Genomic DNA, 18,736 nt, shown 5'->3' with positions numbered 1-18,736 from the left:
CTGACTATATCCGACTGTATCTGCCTGAGTCAACAAGTTTCAGTCATTTCTTAATTTCCTCCTCCTTCAAACTTTGTCTAAACATAGACCACAGGCCTGGTTTGGTAACCACGCATCTGTATCAGGGCTGGATTTTGACAAAGAACTTTATACAAATGCCTCCTAGAGACGGTGAAAATAAACACTAAATTTGCAAAACACAAAAGATAAGGAGACATATGGACAAACCAGGACAACGCTTGATTTAAGCTCGATTAAGACTTCTGCAGGAAATAACTTATGTAGTAACTGAAAAACTCCTATGCTTGCACCTCAATCTTCCACTCAAGTCGTGGTGGTATGAGTCGCCCCAACATCTCGGGAGGTGCACATCGTGCTACGTAGAAGGTTGTAGCATAGGATTAAAATGGGATTCTGGTTGTGGTGCAAGTTACAACGTAGCTTTGACGCAGAAGCATAATTTTCATGTTAGAAGTTAAATCTTACCCCATCTCTCCAGCTAGTATTGATCCAAAACACATGTGTGTGTTAACAGTTTACTGAGATGTAGACTGATAACTCTCCCAGCTGTATTTAGTACTAAAGGAGGCAGACACGTTCTATCCAGTCACAGCTGTCTCATAAGAGCGGGTCCATCATGGACTGACTGTGTATTCAATAAACCTGCATTATGTGCGGGCACATCTGCTGTTATAAGGGTTACAATGATACCACTGGGACAAAACACAGTCTGACTCTTTGATATGAGAATCAAAGTGGTAAATGTTATGAGACATGAATCAACTGAAAGGAGGAGAAGACCTGACTTTCTGAAAGAAACACTATCAAGGCTAAAAGCAGCCAACAGATTTCATTGCAAAGCAGAAACGCTGCATATCCACATAGAAGTGAAATGTGCTTTTGTCAGTGGATGCTAACGGACCCATCATGTGCCCCAATCCATATCTGCACAGAGAGAAAACCTGAGATAAAATGTGTGCATGTGTGTCTCTGGCCAGTACCACCTGTAGAGTGAAAAAGAAGGGGTTTAGATAAGTGGCATTTTGTATCAGCGGCTCCAAGGTTAAAGCAGATCCTCAAAGCCTTTAATATCTGGAGGTTGGCCTCTCCGGCTACCCTCACAGCAGACACTTTCCATGCCACTGCCGTTAACAGCTCCTCCGGGGTCTATATCACCAACAGTTGGAGGACGTGTGCATGGCTAGCTGGAGGGGGAAGGGATGTCTGTTTGTTGTGTAAAGGCTCCTCTCTTCCTCTCCTATACTTCTTTCTTCATTTCTTCCTCCACCACCCCCCTCCCACTTTCAGCTTACACATGGCTCCTCCAGGAGCCATCATCTGACAACACCCTCCACCCCCGCACGTAACCACCTCCTGCCACATGACAAACATGAACACATAGCCGTAACACCACAGGAAAACGCCCTCACATCCTCAGGATGTACGGTTCATCTGATCAGAGGAAAGCATCAACAACTTTTTGTTGGTGCCAAATGCATTTGACTGATTCATCAAAACAAGAACTTCTAAAAATATATATGTATATAATAAATTTAAAATAGTGAAAAAGTAATGCACTTTACACTCAAGATTCACACAACGCATTCCTACAAGAATTAGATCTCTTCATGGACATGTGACAAGGAAAACAAACAAAATGAACAAAAAACCCACCAAAAAAAAAACAAAAAAAAAAACAATAATAATAGTTCCATGCAAATTAAACCACTCTTAGAATAGAGACAAAAACAAACATGATACACTCGCAGCTTCTGGGTCAGTTTAAACATTCTGCTAAGTTTTATTTTAGTATCAGTGTCATGGCCAGGTGGGACAGGTGGCTTGGCTACAGAGTAGGAGACCGCGGGAAGGGAGGAGAGGGATGGGCATTGCACAGATCTTTCCTCAGTTGAGCTCTCTCAGACAGACGGAAACCTTTTACACGAACTACCTCTCCGAGTATGTGGGAGAGGATCATTAAGCACAGGAGAAGGGGAGGCCACCCAGTACAGCGAGCGTTTTGTGTGTTCACTGCCAGCTTTAAGGACACATAGCATCAACTTTCTCATATAAAACTGAGCTTCCTGCTTCAGCTGACATCCCAGTAGAATCATACACACACACGCACAGAGAAAACAGATGGTTCAAACACACACACAAAAAATAAAAATCTCACATGTGTAGGGAGCCTAAAAAGATTATGTGAAATATGCGCTGCTAATTCACATAAATGTCAATTATGTGAATTAAAGATCAACTTTGGATCAATTCATTTTACTTAAGGAGATGTACATCTTTCAAACTATAATCTGGGCATGTTTTAAGGTGGGATGGCTGCTGAGTGTAGCACTGCCTTTAAATGGAACATTTCACAGGATAAGATGCGACACAGCACAGGGTCTTATAGCTCTTACAGTTATGCCAAGGTCCCGACTTTCACAAACAGCGACGCAAAAGCTCCTAGGGCCGTGTTCAAACCGACATTAGCCCCTGTGTGAAGGAACCCACCCCCCTAATTCATTTGAATGCTCTGTCGAGGCATCAGAATTGCTGGGGGAGAACAGCGGGCCTTCCAGTAAACACGTTGAACCAGGCCACGCTTTTGCTGTTACAAAATGAAACAACATAACTCGCTGGACCGGTTATTCAAGTAAAATCTAACCCTACCCTGATAAACACCCCTCTTCTTTGTGCCAGCACAGCTCTAAAATACTTCCACTCCAACTATTGGAGCAATATTATGTAGATACGTAGGATGTGTTCTGGATTTGTTTTGCAGCTTGATACACTAGTGATCCTGCGACATCTGTCCAGGTACCAGGGATCCTTTAACTCTCATACCAATACTAGTTTCATGTTTCCTAGCCACCTCTTAAACAATTGTCAACATTACTGCATTGCTAAAATCTGTTGACACAAACATTCTCAAAACTGCCTGCATGGTTTTTCTACTACGGTAGCTGACTCCAGGATGTCATTGTGCCATTTTCTCACACAAACACACTCTCACACCTGATGAAAGCCACGCTGTCTGTAAAAACTGCCTCTAGGTCGTCTCCTTATCTGCTGACTTGAGTAACACCATCTCACTGGATGAGAACTTCTTATCATGTTGTTTCTTCGACACTTCTGATGTCTGCTTCACAACCGGCTGCAAAGACGCTGAGTGAAAATGCAAACTGAAGGGATGCTGTCCTGACTAGAGACAGAGGGAGGGAACCATGGGGTGCTGCAACAATGGAACTGTGAGGAAAAAACAGTATATGTGCCCTTCTACCTCCCCCTCTGTGCACATAGTCCCCATGTGAAACCATCTGATGCATGTACTGCTGCTCTCACTTGTCAATCACAACTGGGGGAGGGGCAGCAGACTATTACAAAGCCCCCCCACCCACCCACACACACACTGCATGGAAGAGAGGGCCTTAAAAAGACATGCAAAAAGGTTCTTGATGTCACAGCAGCAGTTGCGGAGTGTGAAAACTCTTTAAGGGGTTACGATCTAGAAAGGAAGTTATTAGAGGCTGGCGTCTGCAAGGCAATAAGCAAGGTTGAGCTGGGATGTTTCTGTGGGTGGGACAGTAGCAAAGAAAGGCAATGGGATGCCAGGGATGACTGATCAGTATAGCTGTGGGAAGAGAATGGATCATTGTTAATGTGTGCAGGGATCCAATCTCCTGCCAGGAAATGACCAAAGAGGTAAAGCAGCCCAAGGTTGAAGGTAAACGTCAGGGATTCCCATCCCATTTGCTAGTAATGTCCTGCCATCTTCACAACAGCCATACTTGGCCCTCACATCACAACCTCTAACAGAGGCCAGGCCGGTATTATCCTAAATGGCTGCTATCTGCAGTTATAATGCAGGATAAGTGGGGAGCAGGAGAGAGTCTCACTCTGAAGTTGGGCCATGATGGAGCAACACTTAAGCCTTGATCCTACTCCCCCTGTTAATCCATTTGCTTTCTAGACAACAGAAACAAGGGCATGCTCACAGACAGCCTGCTCTCACTTATTTACCAGATCTAATGGGACGAAATCTTTTATAGTCATACAGGAGGCTATTACAAAAAACAGAAGCCCCCCTCCCTCAGAAAGGCTACAGCAGCAGCGACAAGCACCCAGAGAAGAGCCCTCTGGGGGGGAAGGGAGAGAAAGAACCACCATCTGGGGTTTAGTCATGGTGATGCCAGGGGTTCGTGCACAGTAACAGGCAAGGCAGACTGGGCCTCCAAAAACGAATAACACAGAGGAACGGTTGTTACGTATGAGGTAAGAGGACAAGTGGCAGTTAATTATATTAAAATGTGTATAATTCATGATTTACATAAAAATCAAGCCAAAGAGGGTTTTTTCAGTTCTTTAAATTAGGACTGAAGTTGGGTGTCAGTGTATTAGGACATATAAGATGTCACCAACTCCATGAAATGTTGACAGCGAGACCGTTTCGAAACAGGATTGGGGCAATGGGCAGCAGGAGAAACTGTAAACATTTTGCATTTCAACACTGAATATGTTGATCCAATCTTTTCAGGGGGACGTTGACTGTATTGCACTGAGCTAACCAAGAATACTTTTTCCATTGTTGTCCAAAACGTGAGCAGCGTGTCATGGTGGCAACTGTCTAAGCCAAGCCCTTGAGGATGTTTGGTTTTTTTTGTTTGTTTTATGGTTGCTGAGAATGGACAAATATTTAACTTCATACAAAGCGCTGCACTTGTCGCGGTTACTTTTTAGCCAGGTGCCCACAACATTATAAAAACTGTGCAAAATATAATCTAAACATAATTACACACAAGAAACAAACTCAGCAGAGATACGTGTCATTTCCCTGCATGTATTCTAATGTTGTTTGATAATGACATCAGCAGGTGCTCATAACATCATATATTTAAAGGGAAATTTATCAGAGATCAAAATGTCAGATATTGCCATTATAAAACGCACTTCCCTCCTAGAAGGTGGCAGTGTTCAAAAGCACTTTTATTAGTATGACCTCCCTGATGCTGTCAACTAGGAGAAGAAAAAAAAAAAAAAACTTTAAGGAGCTACGTAGCTCCTTAAAGGAGCTACATAGCACTTCCAGAACTCTCAATAGAAATCAACAGTGACTTGTGTAATGCCAGTGGCAGCTGTAGTTCTGGCCCTGCCCTGAAAGAACCAATCATTAGCTGAATCAGGAAGCATATAAGTTAACGGTGTTGCTCCACCGATGAAAGCTTACAGTTAGTTAGAACTTTTTGGCTAACCGTATCCGTTATGCAATTTAGCATACTATTTGAAATGACAAATCAGCACTCTTGATTTAGCAAGAAATGGAGCTGCAATGCTGTGACACTTTTGAGTATTTGTGGTAGATGTATAACATGAAGTCTTTATACTCCGGGTTTGAAACTGCAGGTACTCTCGTATATTGCTGGCACACAAACTGCATTTGAGGTGTTACAAAGATGGCTATGAAGTGGGAATAATTTTGGTTTCAGTCACTATTAGAGAGTGGAACCACTCTCTGCCATGTGTATTTTGCCCTGTTTCAGAATCTTGCTGATATTATTGAGTCCTTAAATTGATGATATATGATTATTATTTCTTATATTGATACAATGATTGGCATAGGAGGAATCAATGACACTGAAGGGACCAATCACAGTAGCTGCAGGCTGCACTGATGCGATGCATTGTTACATTTCAAGGGAGGTGCACGTCAGGGTACAATGTAGGGTTTCAAGTTGGATGCAGTTGTGATATAACTACGCAGTAGCTGAAGCATAAATCCCCAGTGGGGATTTTACTATTGTTTGGAAATATTGCCCCTAAAGACAAAAGTAATATTCAGTGCCTCAGATGCTGTTAGCGCACAGGGACTATTGTTTTTGATCTTACAATAAACCAACAGCTGCACAACCATTTCAAGTGATAATTTGAGATGAGCAGAAAAGCTTAACAGCTTTTTCACCACAGTAGCGATGAAATATTTGAGTTTTGCAAATTTCTGAAGTGACAGTACAATTTTTACTGAAAAGTAAAACAACACTACCACCGAGTGATCCACGCTACTAAAAAGCTGCACTCGCTGCCCATACTGCTCATTTTTAACCATGTCAAATAGGATCTGTAGTGTACAGACGTGCAGCAAAAGAGATTGGCTACCCTAACTAGACGTGTTTTTGTTGTTTGAGATGAAAAGGGATTGCAGAGGAGCTCTTATCATAGTGTGGGATATTGAAACTGCCTAAAAACATCAAGACTTATTGTTAGATTTGTCAACCCACTCCTGGGCAATCTCGTTTTCCTCTTATTACTCAAAGAAAAAGTACATGAAAGACTCTCGTTTAAGTTGTTTTCACACCAGCTATTAACTACGATGAAATACAACATCTCTAAATCTACATCTCAGTTAGAAGATGACAGGCAGCTAATGAAGACACATGGAACAAATGCATGATGATGTGCCAAACAGGCTGCCAGCAGAGCACCGACTTACATGAAGCCAGGGACAGAGGTCCTTGGCATGAAGGGCACATCATTGAGGGCTAAGCAACAGAAGACTACACTGTGGGATTTCAGGAATCATTTACCAGATAAACAGCCAAGGAACCTTTCACAAGCCGCAACACAAAAAGGCATGAAAAGAGGACGGCTACTCATACTAAAACACAAGTTGCTTCCTCACCTCTAAGACTCCTCTCAATCTCTCATCCACACACATGCACTGCTTTCCCGGTTTGCTGCCTGTAGTCTCGAGGAAAGTGGAAACCAGCGACAGTGAAGTGTATCAGTGCTGGAACAATGTGCAAGGGGCCGTTCTGTAAGGCTAGCCAAGGAGACTGGGAGTGCTCCATTATCACTGACCAGCACCATAGAAAGAATAGAGCTGCCACAACAGTACAACAGCAGCGAACTGGATCACAGTTTGTCAATATCCATTTTGGTGGTAGTCTCATATTGCTTTAAACACTGTGGTCTCACATGTGGCAGCCTTAGCAAAAGTATCCATTATGAGAAAAGGAAACAGGTGTTTAAGGAGGCGGCGGGATCTGTGGCCTGTCTGATCACCACAGTGGATAGAGTTTTGATGTTATATTCACACGCTGTTTGCCATACTCAAAGTGACTTCGGATGAGATGTGAGTAACAAAGTGAACTCGTGTTTTTAATAATAATAATAATAATAATAATAATAATAATAATAGATACTTTATTGATCCCCATGGGGAAATTACTTGTTTTTCTCTGCATTTGACCCATTCACTCAGTGAAGCAGTGGGCAGCCCACTAAGCAGGCGCCCGGGGAGCAGTGTGTAGGGACGGTACCTTGCTCAGGGGTACCTCAGGGTAGCCGTTAAGTGGATTCGAACCGCCGACCTTCCGATCATGGGGCGACCACTTTACCTACTGAGCTATCCCTGCCCCTAATTCTCATTTTAATTCTCATTCCTTAACTTTCTGCGATGCCTTTCATATTCGCAAACCAACTCAGCTCTAATCTGGCAGAAAATCAGGGTAAGGCCGACAATGTGCCACAGACACCCACGTTTTTGCTGGGAATTCTCAGATTCATCTGTGATTTGTATGGAACGCCACTGTAAAATGCATGTTTTTTCAAGCTGTTTTCAGAGCTGCTTGAGGTCCTCTGCAGCATCAACACTGACCACTGCTCTCTAGAGGATGGCAAAAATGGACATTGGTCAATAAGAGCCAATTAAACATGCCATCTCCACAAGAGAAGACAGAAGGAATGCCAACGTTAAATCACTCAGTGGGCCCCACTCCGTCATGACCACTAACAGCCACTTCTGGACCCTACCCTGCCCCCTATTCCCCCCTTAATTCAACCTGCACAAGCTAACTGATGTTAGCCAATAAATCGTTTTCAGTCACCTCCCCTTATGAAGCACCTCTTGGAAGACAAAAGAAAATGAACCTCAAGTCAAAGGAATTAATCTGAGGCCAAAATTATCCTGATCATTAAATGTGGCACAAAATGCCTCGTTGATTTTTTACTAACGTTGACTATACAAGTTTAAAACAAACAAGAAAAAGCAAAGGTAAATGACAGTAAGCCTAAACTGCTGCCTTCATGGGAGTGCCCGGGCCAGCTTGTCTTGTTGCTGCTATGTGGCATTAAAGCAAAACAAACACATCAGCCAAACAGTTTCTTCTTTCTACATTGCAAAGTCCTCAGAAAGTAAACATGCTGGATCCAAATGTCCAGACTCAAAGCCAGGGAGGATATTTGCAAACCCACAGTAACAAAACAGCATAAATCAGCCTGACAGAGGGCCGTGTCAGCTGATTGCTCATTATCATAATATCCAAAGTGCAGGGATTTGCAAGGAGTCTTCCAGTTGGTATCTGCACTGTAAAAGATTATTTGAATGTTGTGGTCTGAACTGCTTAATTTTTACAACTTATTAACTCTGGGGCCTGGCCGTTCACATGCTCTTACCTCTGTGCACACAGCAAGGTGTACACAGAGGTAAGAGCAAAGCTCCAAAGACTGAACACTTGTTGCAAAGATAAGAGGCGGTGTATTTATTTATTTTTTACCAAAAAGACAAGTTGCAAGCGTCTGAAGTGCGCCGAATATTCGAGATATTGTAAAATTATTTTGAAAGCTCACCATCTTGGTCAGCTACTATAACAGCACAAGAAACCCTTTCATTTCAGTACGTGCAAATACTAAACATCACCTAACCCAACCAGAGCATTTGCAGCAATAAAGATTTAAATGAAGAGCATAAATTTACCTGGCAAATTTTTTGAATGGACGTGATTTACGCATTACTTTGAATATGAATGTAATGAAAGCCCCAATAAAACACAAGCAGCCAGATCACAAGACATACGCCGCCTGCTTCATTTAACTCACAAATAAACTACAGAAAAGAAAAAAAAAAAAATTCACTTCAAGGAAAAAAAGTCTTTTGTATATCTTGTTTTGGGCACAAAGTCAGCAAATGTTAAAAAAATATTTTGACAGGTGATTCTATATATGGAATCATCTCCTACGGATCAGTGAAATATGAGGTAATTCCCACAATATTTCAAAATAACTGCACAAATCAGTGCCTAGGTAGATGCATTTCAAGATGGCTGCAAAGTGGGAAAGCCTGCCACCAGAGGGATTTTGACAACATTTGACAATGTGGGCTCTACTTGCATTTTCCCCACCTAAAACGGTTTCTTTTGAAGTTTTGGTGGGAGGGGGGTATTACCACTGTTGCTAATGTTGCTCATTTCCCCTTGAAAGACACGTACTTTCCACTAGCTTTCAATAAAAGTTATAAGCTTAACTACTTAGCTCTTATTGTAAATTCCCCAGTGGATCATTATAACGAGAACCAAAAGAGTTGTGACCTTGGACACTTCTGTGCCCAATTAAGATGTCAAAGTGTAAGACTACTACATCAATCTCAATATTTCCCCGAAATCCGGCTGAGTAATGGAGCCAAACACGTGATCTGCTTAAGTTATCCTTTTAAACAGGAATACATCATTGAAACATTACTTTGAAATCAAGCCCATCGGGCCTTTAAGGAGATCAACTTTCATGTAAACTAGGCGCAATGCTAGTCCCCCATCTGGCTGCCACTTCGTTCAACAACAAAGACGATGTCTACGTGATTCTCCCGAAGGGGGTGGGGATGACTGAGTGATGGAGACTGTTGATGCGCGATGTTGACCTCGCCGGTTTCTTTAAAGTGCAATTACTGCTCGACTAATTAAACAATCTCCGTGATCTCTGTCGTAAATGTTGCACATGTTAGGCGTCGTGAACTACGCTTTCCTATCGACTCTGAACACATTTCAAGGGAAAAGGGGGGTGGGAGGCCAAATCGAGTGATGAAGTTGAATTATGTAATCACAGTGTAATAAATAGTTTATTCTGCGACAGAACAGTTAGTGGAGTAAATAGTCCACCTACTAACTTGCCCTAGACAATTAATAACCTTAGAAAATCGTTAAACCCCTCGCTTCTTGCAACAAAACAGGACTTGGGCGAGCAAACAATGACTGAACAGCATCTGCGTCCCCTGGCTACACAAGCCAGATGGCCTCCAAGACAATAAACTCAAACCTCACGCCATGAACTTAACTTTATCTGACAGAAAAGGGAAACCAAAACACAGCGGCGCCGTACAGTTACTTAGCTCTTTCACTCACAATAAAATAAAATATTCACACAAGTAAAACCAACATAAATCTAATTGGCTGAAATATTCCCGTCACGTATCCTTGACCACTTTTCTAACTATATTTCCTAATCTTCCCGACCGTTCCTTAGTACCTTTAATTTAAATGACCTGGGGCACGGTTGCTCTGCAACATAAACACGGGCCTCGGGCCAAATAAAAACAAACGAGAGGCACATGGTTCAAGAGGACGTCTATGTAAAGTTTATCGAACATCTGAGCATCCTTGGATATAGACAAACACGTACAAGTCACTGTAAATACTGGACCACAAGCCGTGTCGTCAATGCTATATTCCGCTTAAAGTTTAACTTTGGAGAACAACATCAACGGGCAAAGCGAATACAGCTAGCTTGAGCTCTGCTAACGAGCTCGCTCCTTTAACAGGATTGCCTCAGTGTGAGAAGTTCAGAGAACATGCTAAGCTGGTTACCCAAATACTAAGTTACACAAAGTGCGCTCGCACCAGCACGTACGCAAAAAAGCTGACACAAACAACTTCTCATTTCCGCAATGAAACCCATTGGTGATACTACCAGCAATCACAATTCTTGTTTACCTCTATTTCAAAGTCTGGAAGGTTGAATGCTGTCCTGAACAGCGAGCAGAAGTGGGCTATGGCGGGGACTTCCCACCAAGACTGGATCTCTTCCACAGAAACGGTACATCCCTGGGACATTTTCGGGCTGAAGAAATTCTGTAACGTTTATTTCTCACATTAGAAAGTAGATTCTTCCGCGACGTATAGTGCCTCCGTAACATTAAAAACATGAAAAAAGTTGGTGTCGCCGTCCTGTTGGGACAGTTGCCATTGCGACCCGGAGAGCGCTACAATCTGTTTCAATCAGAGTCTCACCGGAGCTGAACAGATGGGAAGGGCGATACCACTGCAAGACGAATAGGGGTGTCCGACTACTTAGGTCGATATGTTAAACTTTCTGTGAACATAAATAGTAGCTACAGTGGCGAGCATATTTGCCTCTTTTGATAATAGCCTGTAACTGTTAAACCTCTTTTCAATTGTGTTTGACTGTTCGGTTTAATAGTAATCTCCCACAGTAAATAGTCCCCAACCGATTGATAATGGCCTCGCCGTTTAAAGGGAACCATTGTAAATGGTGAATAACTGAAAACTAAAACATTAAAACCAGGTATGGCCCTACAGCTTAAGTTCGTTTATGTAAGGTCTTGCTGTAGGTTTTAATTGAGTCCGTCGATATTACTTTAGGTAAAAATTCCTGACTGTGAAAGCTTTTTTCCCCCCATTGTGAAACGAACACCCCTTTCACTTACAGCAGTCCGAAACTGTCGTTCAGTTTATTACTCAAGCGCAAGTTTCAGGTACATCGAGATTTTGTAAACACTTTAAGGGAAGGTTACTACACAAGGACTCCCTCTATCGTAATATTAGAGAAGTGCATGCTATGGCACAGCGGAGGCGCTGAGCGCACTCAGAGCAAGTTCATTTTATTCTGATGTCTAGTGTTTATTTGTGTGTGTTTTACTTTTATCTCTGCAAGACAATAAAATACAAGATGTATAATTTTAACGTAGTATAACAAACGTTTTCATTTGATGCGTAAAGCATGCGTAGGAAACCAGCATAAATTTTCAGGCATTACCGTACACTAAACTGCGAGATTTAACATAGTGGTCCCGTGTGCAGGCCCACACTTTGGTCTGAAGGTGGTGCTCCTGAATTTAAAAAGAAAGAAAAAAAAAGGGGGGGGGGGGGGGGGGACATATATACAGACTTTACATGAACGTAAATGTATGGCACATAATACATCGCACTTTCTATTCTATAATGCGTGCACTAATTAAATGCAATAGCAAGCATTTTCCATAAACGGTGGCAGTGGACAGTAATTTAAATATCCTTACCTAAATATCTCCCCACCAGCCTACCAGTTTAAGTTCAAGCCCATCTTCTTTTTCTAAAGACAATCAGTGTGGTGCCAGTCTTTGCAATGAACAACTGACATTGACTGAAGTTTACAAAAGTTTTTCATGCTAACATATTACCTAAAGAAGCATTAAATCTCCAAAAGTTGATTCTGTTCATCTGGACGTAGCGTTTTGTGGGAGAAACGTTTGAATCGAGGAGGGGGCCTAAGGGTACATCTGTCACCATCTTACAATGCTGTGATTGCAGCCATTCCCCAACTCTCTGTGAATGGTACTCATGGCCATTGATCAGTGGGATTGGATCAATGGTTGTTGATCAATGGTCATGAGAATTTGCACAATTATGATTAAGGAACTGATCTCCCAGCCCTTTGTTCCTCAGTGGGCTGGTTTCAGTCATTATGCAAATTTACTGTTTATAAGATTGAAACCTGCAGTCAGCTGAGACTGAAGACGTCACCTGGATGAGTGACGAAACGTTTCTCCCACAACATGCTACGTCCAGATGAACAGAATCAACTTTTGGAGATACCAACACCACACACAAACTGAGTAACATGGAGTTTTAACAGGCCATGGTTAAAAGAACAGAACAGTCACTTGTCATGACAGTGCAATATATTGTGCTGTGAAGTGAAACCAACTAACCATCCAATTCACAAACATAAGATTATATTGTTAATGGGGCTACATAGCTGTTAAGGCACAATTTTGTTACAACTGCTGCACATCCCTCAATAAAGAGGGCAGAGTTTCATTGAAGACTAAAGACTAGTCTTTCGATAACCCTCAGGGAAATAAATAAGCTGATATAGGCTGGATCTTTTTAGCTCTTTGGGGTAATAAAGTGGTATAATGAGACAGCAGTACTCTGAAGAAATTGATGAGTCTAAGACAATGTTTAGGTAGTGTCAGGGCTCAAAATCTCCCAGCAAAGGGTTGGATTTTAAGAAGAGTTGAGCACATTTATTCACTTCACCTGTTCTCAGTGTGTCTGATCGATGTACACTGATGGTGCTGTAGTTCCAATCTCCAGTGAGATTGGAATCAAAAGGCTATAAAAACCACATGAAACATAGTGATTCCTACTTTTTCTGTTTGCTTTGTTGCTGGGGGGAGGCAAGGAAGAACATCAATACTGAGATGTAAGTAACCATATTTACTCACCCTTTGCAGCAAATATTTCCATGCCTTGTATGCATATAAAGGGGAAAATTCTAGTGCCTCTACCTACAAAGTGGAAGCACTGCACATTCACACAGGTGGTGTCACGGTTTGCCAACCAGACCGTGGGGATATGGGGAATGAGGACCCAGGCGCGGTGCTCTGTGTATAAACAGTGCATTTATTTACAGTGATGGAAAAACATGACAATAAATCCCGTGCTCTCCCGACTCCCATGACGTGTCCTCTTCCCAGTGTTAGTCCTCCTGTCTCCGCGATGAGCGCCCCATGCTCGCTGCCCTCTCGCTACTCCTGGGACATAAGAGAGAGGCAGCTGTCAAACACACAATAATGCAGGAGACTCAAACTAAGAACTGGTCGAGAGACTAACGTGAAGCCACGCAATGATCCAGCGTCAGAGAGAGCTCCACCACACTCTCAAGTAGCTCCTCCGACAGGCCTGATCAGCTACAGGTGTGTCAAGGTCTTCAGGTGTGGCTAATCACCTGCCAGGGCCACACCCACACATGCACATATGTCTACAAGCAGGGAGAACGAGGGACAGCAATACAAAATACATACATTATAATATTAGTCCATAACTGCTCAGGTTGTTTCAGTTTCCGTGGTTGATTAGACTTCCAGTCAGAAGTAAGCTGGTTAACTTAACAATCCATAGAAGCTTTCAATGTAGGTAAAATAAGCAAAACCCCTTTCACGGGTGAACTATGGGTGTTAAGACATACAATATCTATAAAGGATCACGTACTGTTGCACATATTGTTTTGATTTGCTTCCCCTTACTTTGCAACAGCATTTTAGTGCTGCATATACTTGATGACACCACTAATAACAAACAAATATATAATACAAGCATCCGTTTTCTCTGATGATCAGCACATACTTTATGTGGTTTTCAATACCACATAAAGTAGTGTTTGCGTGTGATTTTGCTAGTCTTATTCTAGTAAAACATATTTATTTCATTACTGAAGGATAAGAAATAGACCAACTTATTCCAAAAGAGTATGTGATGCCAAAAACATCAGAACTAGTCTGTTTGTTTGTTATGCACTTCATTATATCGTTACCATGGTCCCATATTTTACTGTTTTATTCAATACTAGCAGTATTTCAGCATGCCAAGGTATAATTAGAGGATAGAAAAAGTATTTCTTAACCACATATTATTGTTTTTTTGTTAACAAAAAGTAATTGCTCACATATCAACAGAGTTAAAGACAGTCATTGGGTCTGCTTTCTGTTCCTCACACCCACCTCCATACCTCTGTGGGCAGAGCCTTCAGTGTGGCACCCCCCTCTGTAACTCTAATCCCATCTGAATCTCTCCCACCTGAGCTTTGCAACATCCCATCATAAGAAACTTCTCAAATCTCACCTGTTCAAGAAGGCCTTCAATCTCTAGCCTTTTTGTTTATTTATGTTCTTTGTAAAGCATCATTGAGTTTCTTGAAATGCACAATAAAAATCAAAGTTATCATTATTATTGTTGTTTTTGCTGTTATCATAAATTGTACTTATTCATTTCTATTTTCTACAATAAGGTCTAGATTTCTAAAAACTGAAACCTCTCGTAATGATGTAATTTCTCTACTCTAACTGAAACTAAGTCTTTCCATACAAAAGTAAACACTACATATCTAGGCAATAATCAGTTTTCTATTTCCACCACATTTGTGCTCTTTTTTTCTAAACTGACGGCATAACCACAAGTTTTTTAAGAGTGAAAGCCGGGTTTGAAAATATGCACTGATGAGTGAACGTCATTGATAGTAACTGTTTTTCCATTAAGAACGATCAATATTTGAATCAATTCTCATGAAAAAATGGCGTAAGGGCAATGAGCAGTAGCTGCCATGATCACATGCTCCTTTTTTCTTTTTTAGAATCCTGTAATTGCTTTTTTCCCCAGATTTTTCAGTAATGGCACAAACTGTGTGCATTATGCCATTGGATACAGCTATTAGTAGTTTTTGTAAGTCTGTGAACATTAATTGCATTCAGTGCTCCTGGACGTATTATGTAATAGCAGGACTAATGAAAAAGGGAGCTCATTACTGGTGAGCAGCCTTTTTTGTTTCAGTTCACGTTCTGTGTCGTGTTTATTTATACAGTACGTAGAAGTAATACACACTGAGGTATAATTGTGAGTATTAGTCTCTGCAGTGTCTGTTGTGCGTCCTCTAACAGCAGCTCCACAGGCTTGAGTTTATGTCTAGTTGTGTTAGTGCAGAGCTGCGTTGCTGGGCTGTGTCAAGCAGAGAGTCACCATAAGAGGGAGGGATTTAGGCAGCAGGACAATACTCGTGTTTGTGCAACGGCCCCTGAGTGGCGGCTGGCTCTCTCAGATCGCTCTCGCTTGACTACCATTCCTGGATGCATTGTTGAAGTGAAAGGAAAGCGGACAGCCTGATCCTGCTTGTGGGATGCTGCACCAGAGGTAGGACCAGCGTTTCTTACTGCTGCGTCTCTGTGATGGAAGAAAAGTGAGTTTCTTGGAAGCTGTCTCCTGGGGCTTGTGCTTCTGAATTATGTGAGCTGGGTGCTCTAGTGCAGTTTCTGGGGGAAGTTGGAGGTTGGCTGGGGTTGAGGCACCCTTCTCTGTGTTTTGGCAGGGTCACTACTGTTCGTGAATGGATCTAAAAGAAAGTTTCACAGAAAGAGGCTCAGTGAAAGGCATGTGTAGAATGTAGCTATGCGCCGGCAACGGAAAAAGACAGTGTTCAGAGACAGAAAGAAACACTTTGGGATGAAATTGCTGAGGTGACATCAAAAGATACAAAATGTTGTATCTCAAGGTTTTTTAAATCTTCGACAACGCGACAATGAAGGATATAGTTGAGGTTTACAGTGGTAAAAATAGAGATGGAGTGGAGGCGGAGAGATTATGAGAGAGATTAATTAGGGAGATGAGGAATTGGGGTATGCAGGGAGTGGAAAAGACAGAAAAAGGACGCCTAAAACTGAGAACACTGTAAAGGAAGACAAGAACTGGGTCCCCAGGTAAGGTTTCAGCAGCATTTGTACTATCTGTAATATACACCACTGAAGCTAGACTACAAACCACTGAACTAAAAGAAAGGGGGGGGGGAAAGCCTGTGAGATATTTTTCCAAACCACTCAAATCTCCTCTTCAGCCTTTTGTAGCTGGTGAACTGCAAAAGTAATACAGAGAATACTCCCATTTTCAGCTCTGCCCTCCTGGCCGGAAACAAATACTCTTTATCCCTTTTAGCTGGCAGATTAGAGAGACTCAAGATGTTCTGTCTTAGTGTGGTAGTCCCAGAATATGATACGATTCAACTTTATGACTGACTGGATTTTATGCAGCCTGACATTCAATGTGAGGTGTGTCAATCCCTCATTGTAACCATGCCCTCCTATTAGGATAAAACACCAAAGAAAAAGTTTCATCAGGAGGGCTTTGATATCTGGAAGGAAGATATTGGTCTTACTCTACATGAATCTGCATTTGTCTGTCCAGACAGTGGAAGAACGGCCGGGTTTTTGTGTGAAGTACAACACAGCACAACAACTGGCCAGAAGACACAGATTAAACTCTGGTGGGTCTGACCACAACAGGAAAGGAGGGCGTCCATCCCTGACATACCAGGGAGAGGAAGAAGAAAACGGTCCATTTCTACCATTTCAAAGGACACTGCGGGGTGCATTTGTGGCGTGAAAGGACAGGTGAGGGTTGAACTACAACGACAACTCTGGGCTGTGGACCGAAGTGTGGAAAAGCAGGGGGGAGAGGAAGACGACGAAGAGGTGGGATAAGAAGAGAGGCAGGTTAGGCGTGGAGCCCAAACACAAGCAGGATGGGAGAGAAGAAAGTTAGGTAAGTAATGAATCCTGTTTGTTTGGTCTAATAAAGAGGTTTTCACCAAATGGAAGCAACAGCTGTGGTAATATTTATCTTTTATGCTCTCTTTGTGTGTGGACTGGTTGGGAATCCCCTCCCCTCCCTCTGTGTGTCTACTTTGTGACTCTGATTTGTCGTTCGCACGGCTTGTTTTCGTGGCTGTGTGTAAATTGTTCTGTGTCTATGTTGATCCCTTCGCAGTCTCCCTGCTAAGCTGATTAATGGAGGCGTGGCAGGCCTGGTTGGTGTGACATGTGTATTTCCTATAGATCTGGCCAAGACCCGCCTACAGAACCAGCAGGGTATCCAAGTCTACAAAGGAATGTGAGTGGGGTTTCCTCAGCCGGGGGTTAATATGCTAATCTGATTGATCTGTCAGATATAAAGTTTTTTTGTTTTATGCTTTAAATTATTTTAGTTATTGGTACTAATTAAGAAAAAAACATACGAGCTGCTTACAGATAATTGTATTTTGTGGAAATCAGAATCAAAGTTAAATATTTTCCTCCTGATGTAATTCGAACTGCACGCAACCATGTCTGACATATTTCTCCACAGAATCTCAACGGGTGGAGCAGTAGAGTAAAATGTGCTCTCTCCATATTTGCGTCTATGTTTTGATGAGTTTGAACAGAGCTCATTGGGGTCATGGTCGTGCACACTGATGGACTCTAAACATCTATTTAGTAGATCAAGAGATCAAGATGAAAAGGGAGTTTGGTGTCCTTAAAAAACACATTGACCCTAAACAGTTAGCTGCACACATCTGGTGGGCATCAATACTGCTGGCTGGTGGGGCGTGCTTTTCCTGTGTTTAGTGGCTTGTGATTTTCCAGAGTGAGTCAGACATGTAAAAATAGCTTGAAATATTCCTTTAAAGGGACAGTTACAAAGTTGGCATTTGGAAATAAAACAGAGAATCTGAATATAATCACTTTCTGTAGCCGTATTTGTTGTAAAGCCAGAGTAGAGGGCTGGGTTATAGGACAAAGGCAACATGTATGACTGTAGAGTCCGTTGTGAAAGATCTGGATACTGCTATGGCTATTTAATTAAGAGTGATTTTCACTTCTTCTTTGTTGTCTTTAAAGGCTTGACTGTTTGGCCAAGACGGTGCGCTCAGAAGGCTATTTTGGATGCTACAGAGGTATTCTTTGCATTTCTAAGTACTGTGATAAACAACACTGTAACTGTAAAAGAAATCTCACCACCTACGCCATTGTTTCTCCTGCATGCTCTAAATTGTTTTATCATTATAGCGATTACCTACTACCCCAGTTGGAAAGCCATAAGCTGTTTTTTAGTTTTGTTCTATTTTTGTACCTTAAGCATTGCTGTTAATAGTCAGTTTGTTTACCTCCAGGTGCAGCGGTAAACCTCACTCTAGTTACACCTGAAAAAGCCATCAAACTGGCTGCCAATGATGTCTTCAGACAGAAGCTCTCTAAGGATGGGTAATGTAGCTTTTGTTGCTCACTGAAGTTATGTGATGTAAAGCTAAAGCATAAGTACGGCTTTCAGTGTCTTATACTATTGTATATTGACCATTTAATTTGTGCACCATGTAATAACGTAGGATTTTCTTC

At 42.0% G+C, this 18,736-nt stretch overlaps 2 protein-coding genes across 7 annotated transcripts in view; one reads left to right on the top strand and one right to left on the bottom strand.

Annotated features, from left to right (window-relative positions):
- Positions 1-13,319, bottom strand: part of cecr2 (CECR2 histone acetyl-lysine reader) — a 34,883-nt gene extending 21,564 nt beyond the window's left edge. Inside the window, exon 1 of one of the 2 annotated variants that reach the window (XM_026176670.1) lies at positions 13,268-13,319. Coding sequence is in view for 1 of the 2 variants with exons in the window: in XM_026176669.1 (XP_026032454.1) it covers positions 10,752-10,871 (120 nt within the window). In the remaining variant the exon portion in view is untranslated. Of the gene's footprint in view, positions 1-10,751; positions 11,175-13,267 lie in introns of those variants that run through there. The other variant, XM_026176669.1, reaches the window with a different exon arrangement.
- The window catches only part of slc25a18 (solute carrier family 25 member 18), a 13,606-nt gene continuing 7,803 nt past the window's right edge, over positions 12,934-18,736 (top strand). The window contains exons 1-5 of one of the 5 annotated variants that reach the window (XM_026176676.1): positions 12,934-13,245; positions 16,770-17,126; positions 17,352-17,474; positions 18,242-18,297; positions 18,514-18,604. In XM_026176676.1, coding sequence (XP_026032461.1) covers positions 17,107-17,126; positions 17,352-17,474; positions 18,242-18,297; positions 18,514-18,604 — 290 coding nt within the window. In that variant the 5' untranslated portion in view covers positions 12,934-13,245; positions 16,770-17,106. The other 4 variants (XM_026176680.1, XM_026176677.1, XM_026176678.1 and 1 more) reach the window with 4 other exon arrangements.

The sequence above is a fragment of the Astatotilapia calliptera genome, chromosome 7 (genome assembly GCF_900246225.1).
Source record: "Astatotilapia calliptera chromosome 7, fAstCal1.2, whole genome shotgun sequence".
In the NCBI taxonomy this organism is placed as follows: Eukaryota; Metazoa; Chordata; class Actinopteri; order Cichliformes; family Cichlidae; genus Astatotilapia; species Astatotilapia calliptera.
This window is presented reverse-complemented; position numbering and strand designations above follow the sequence as displayed.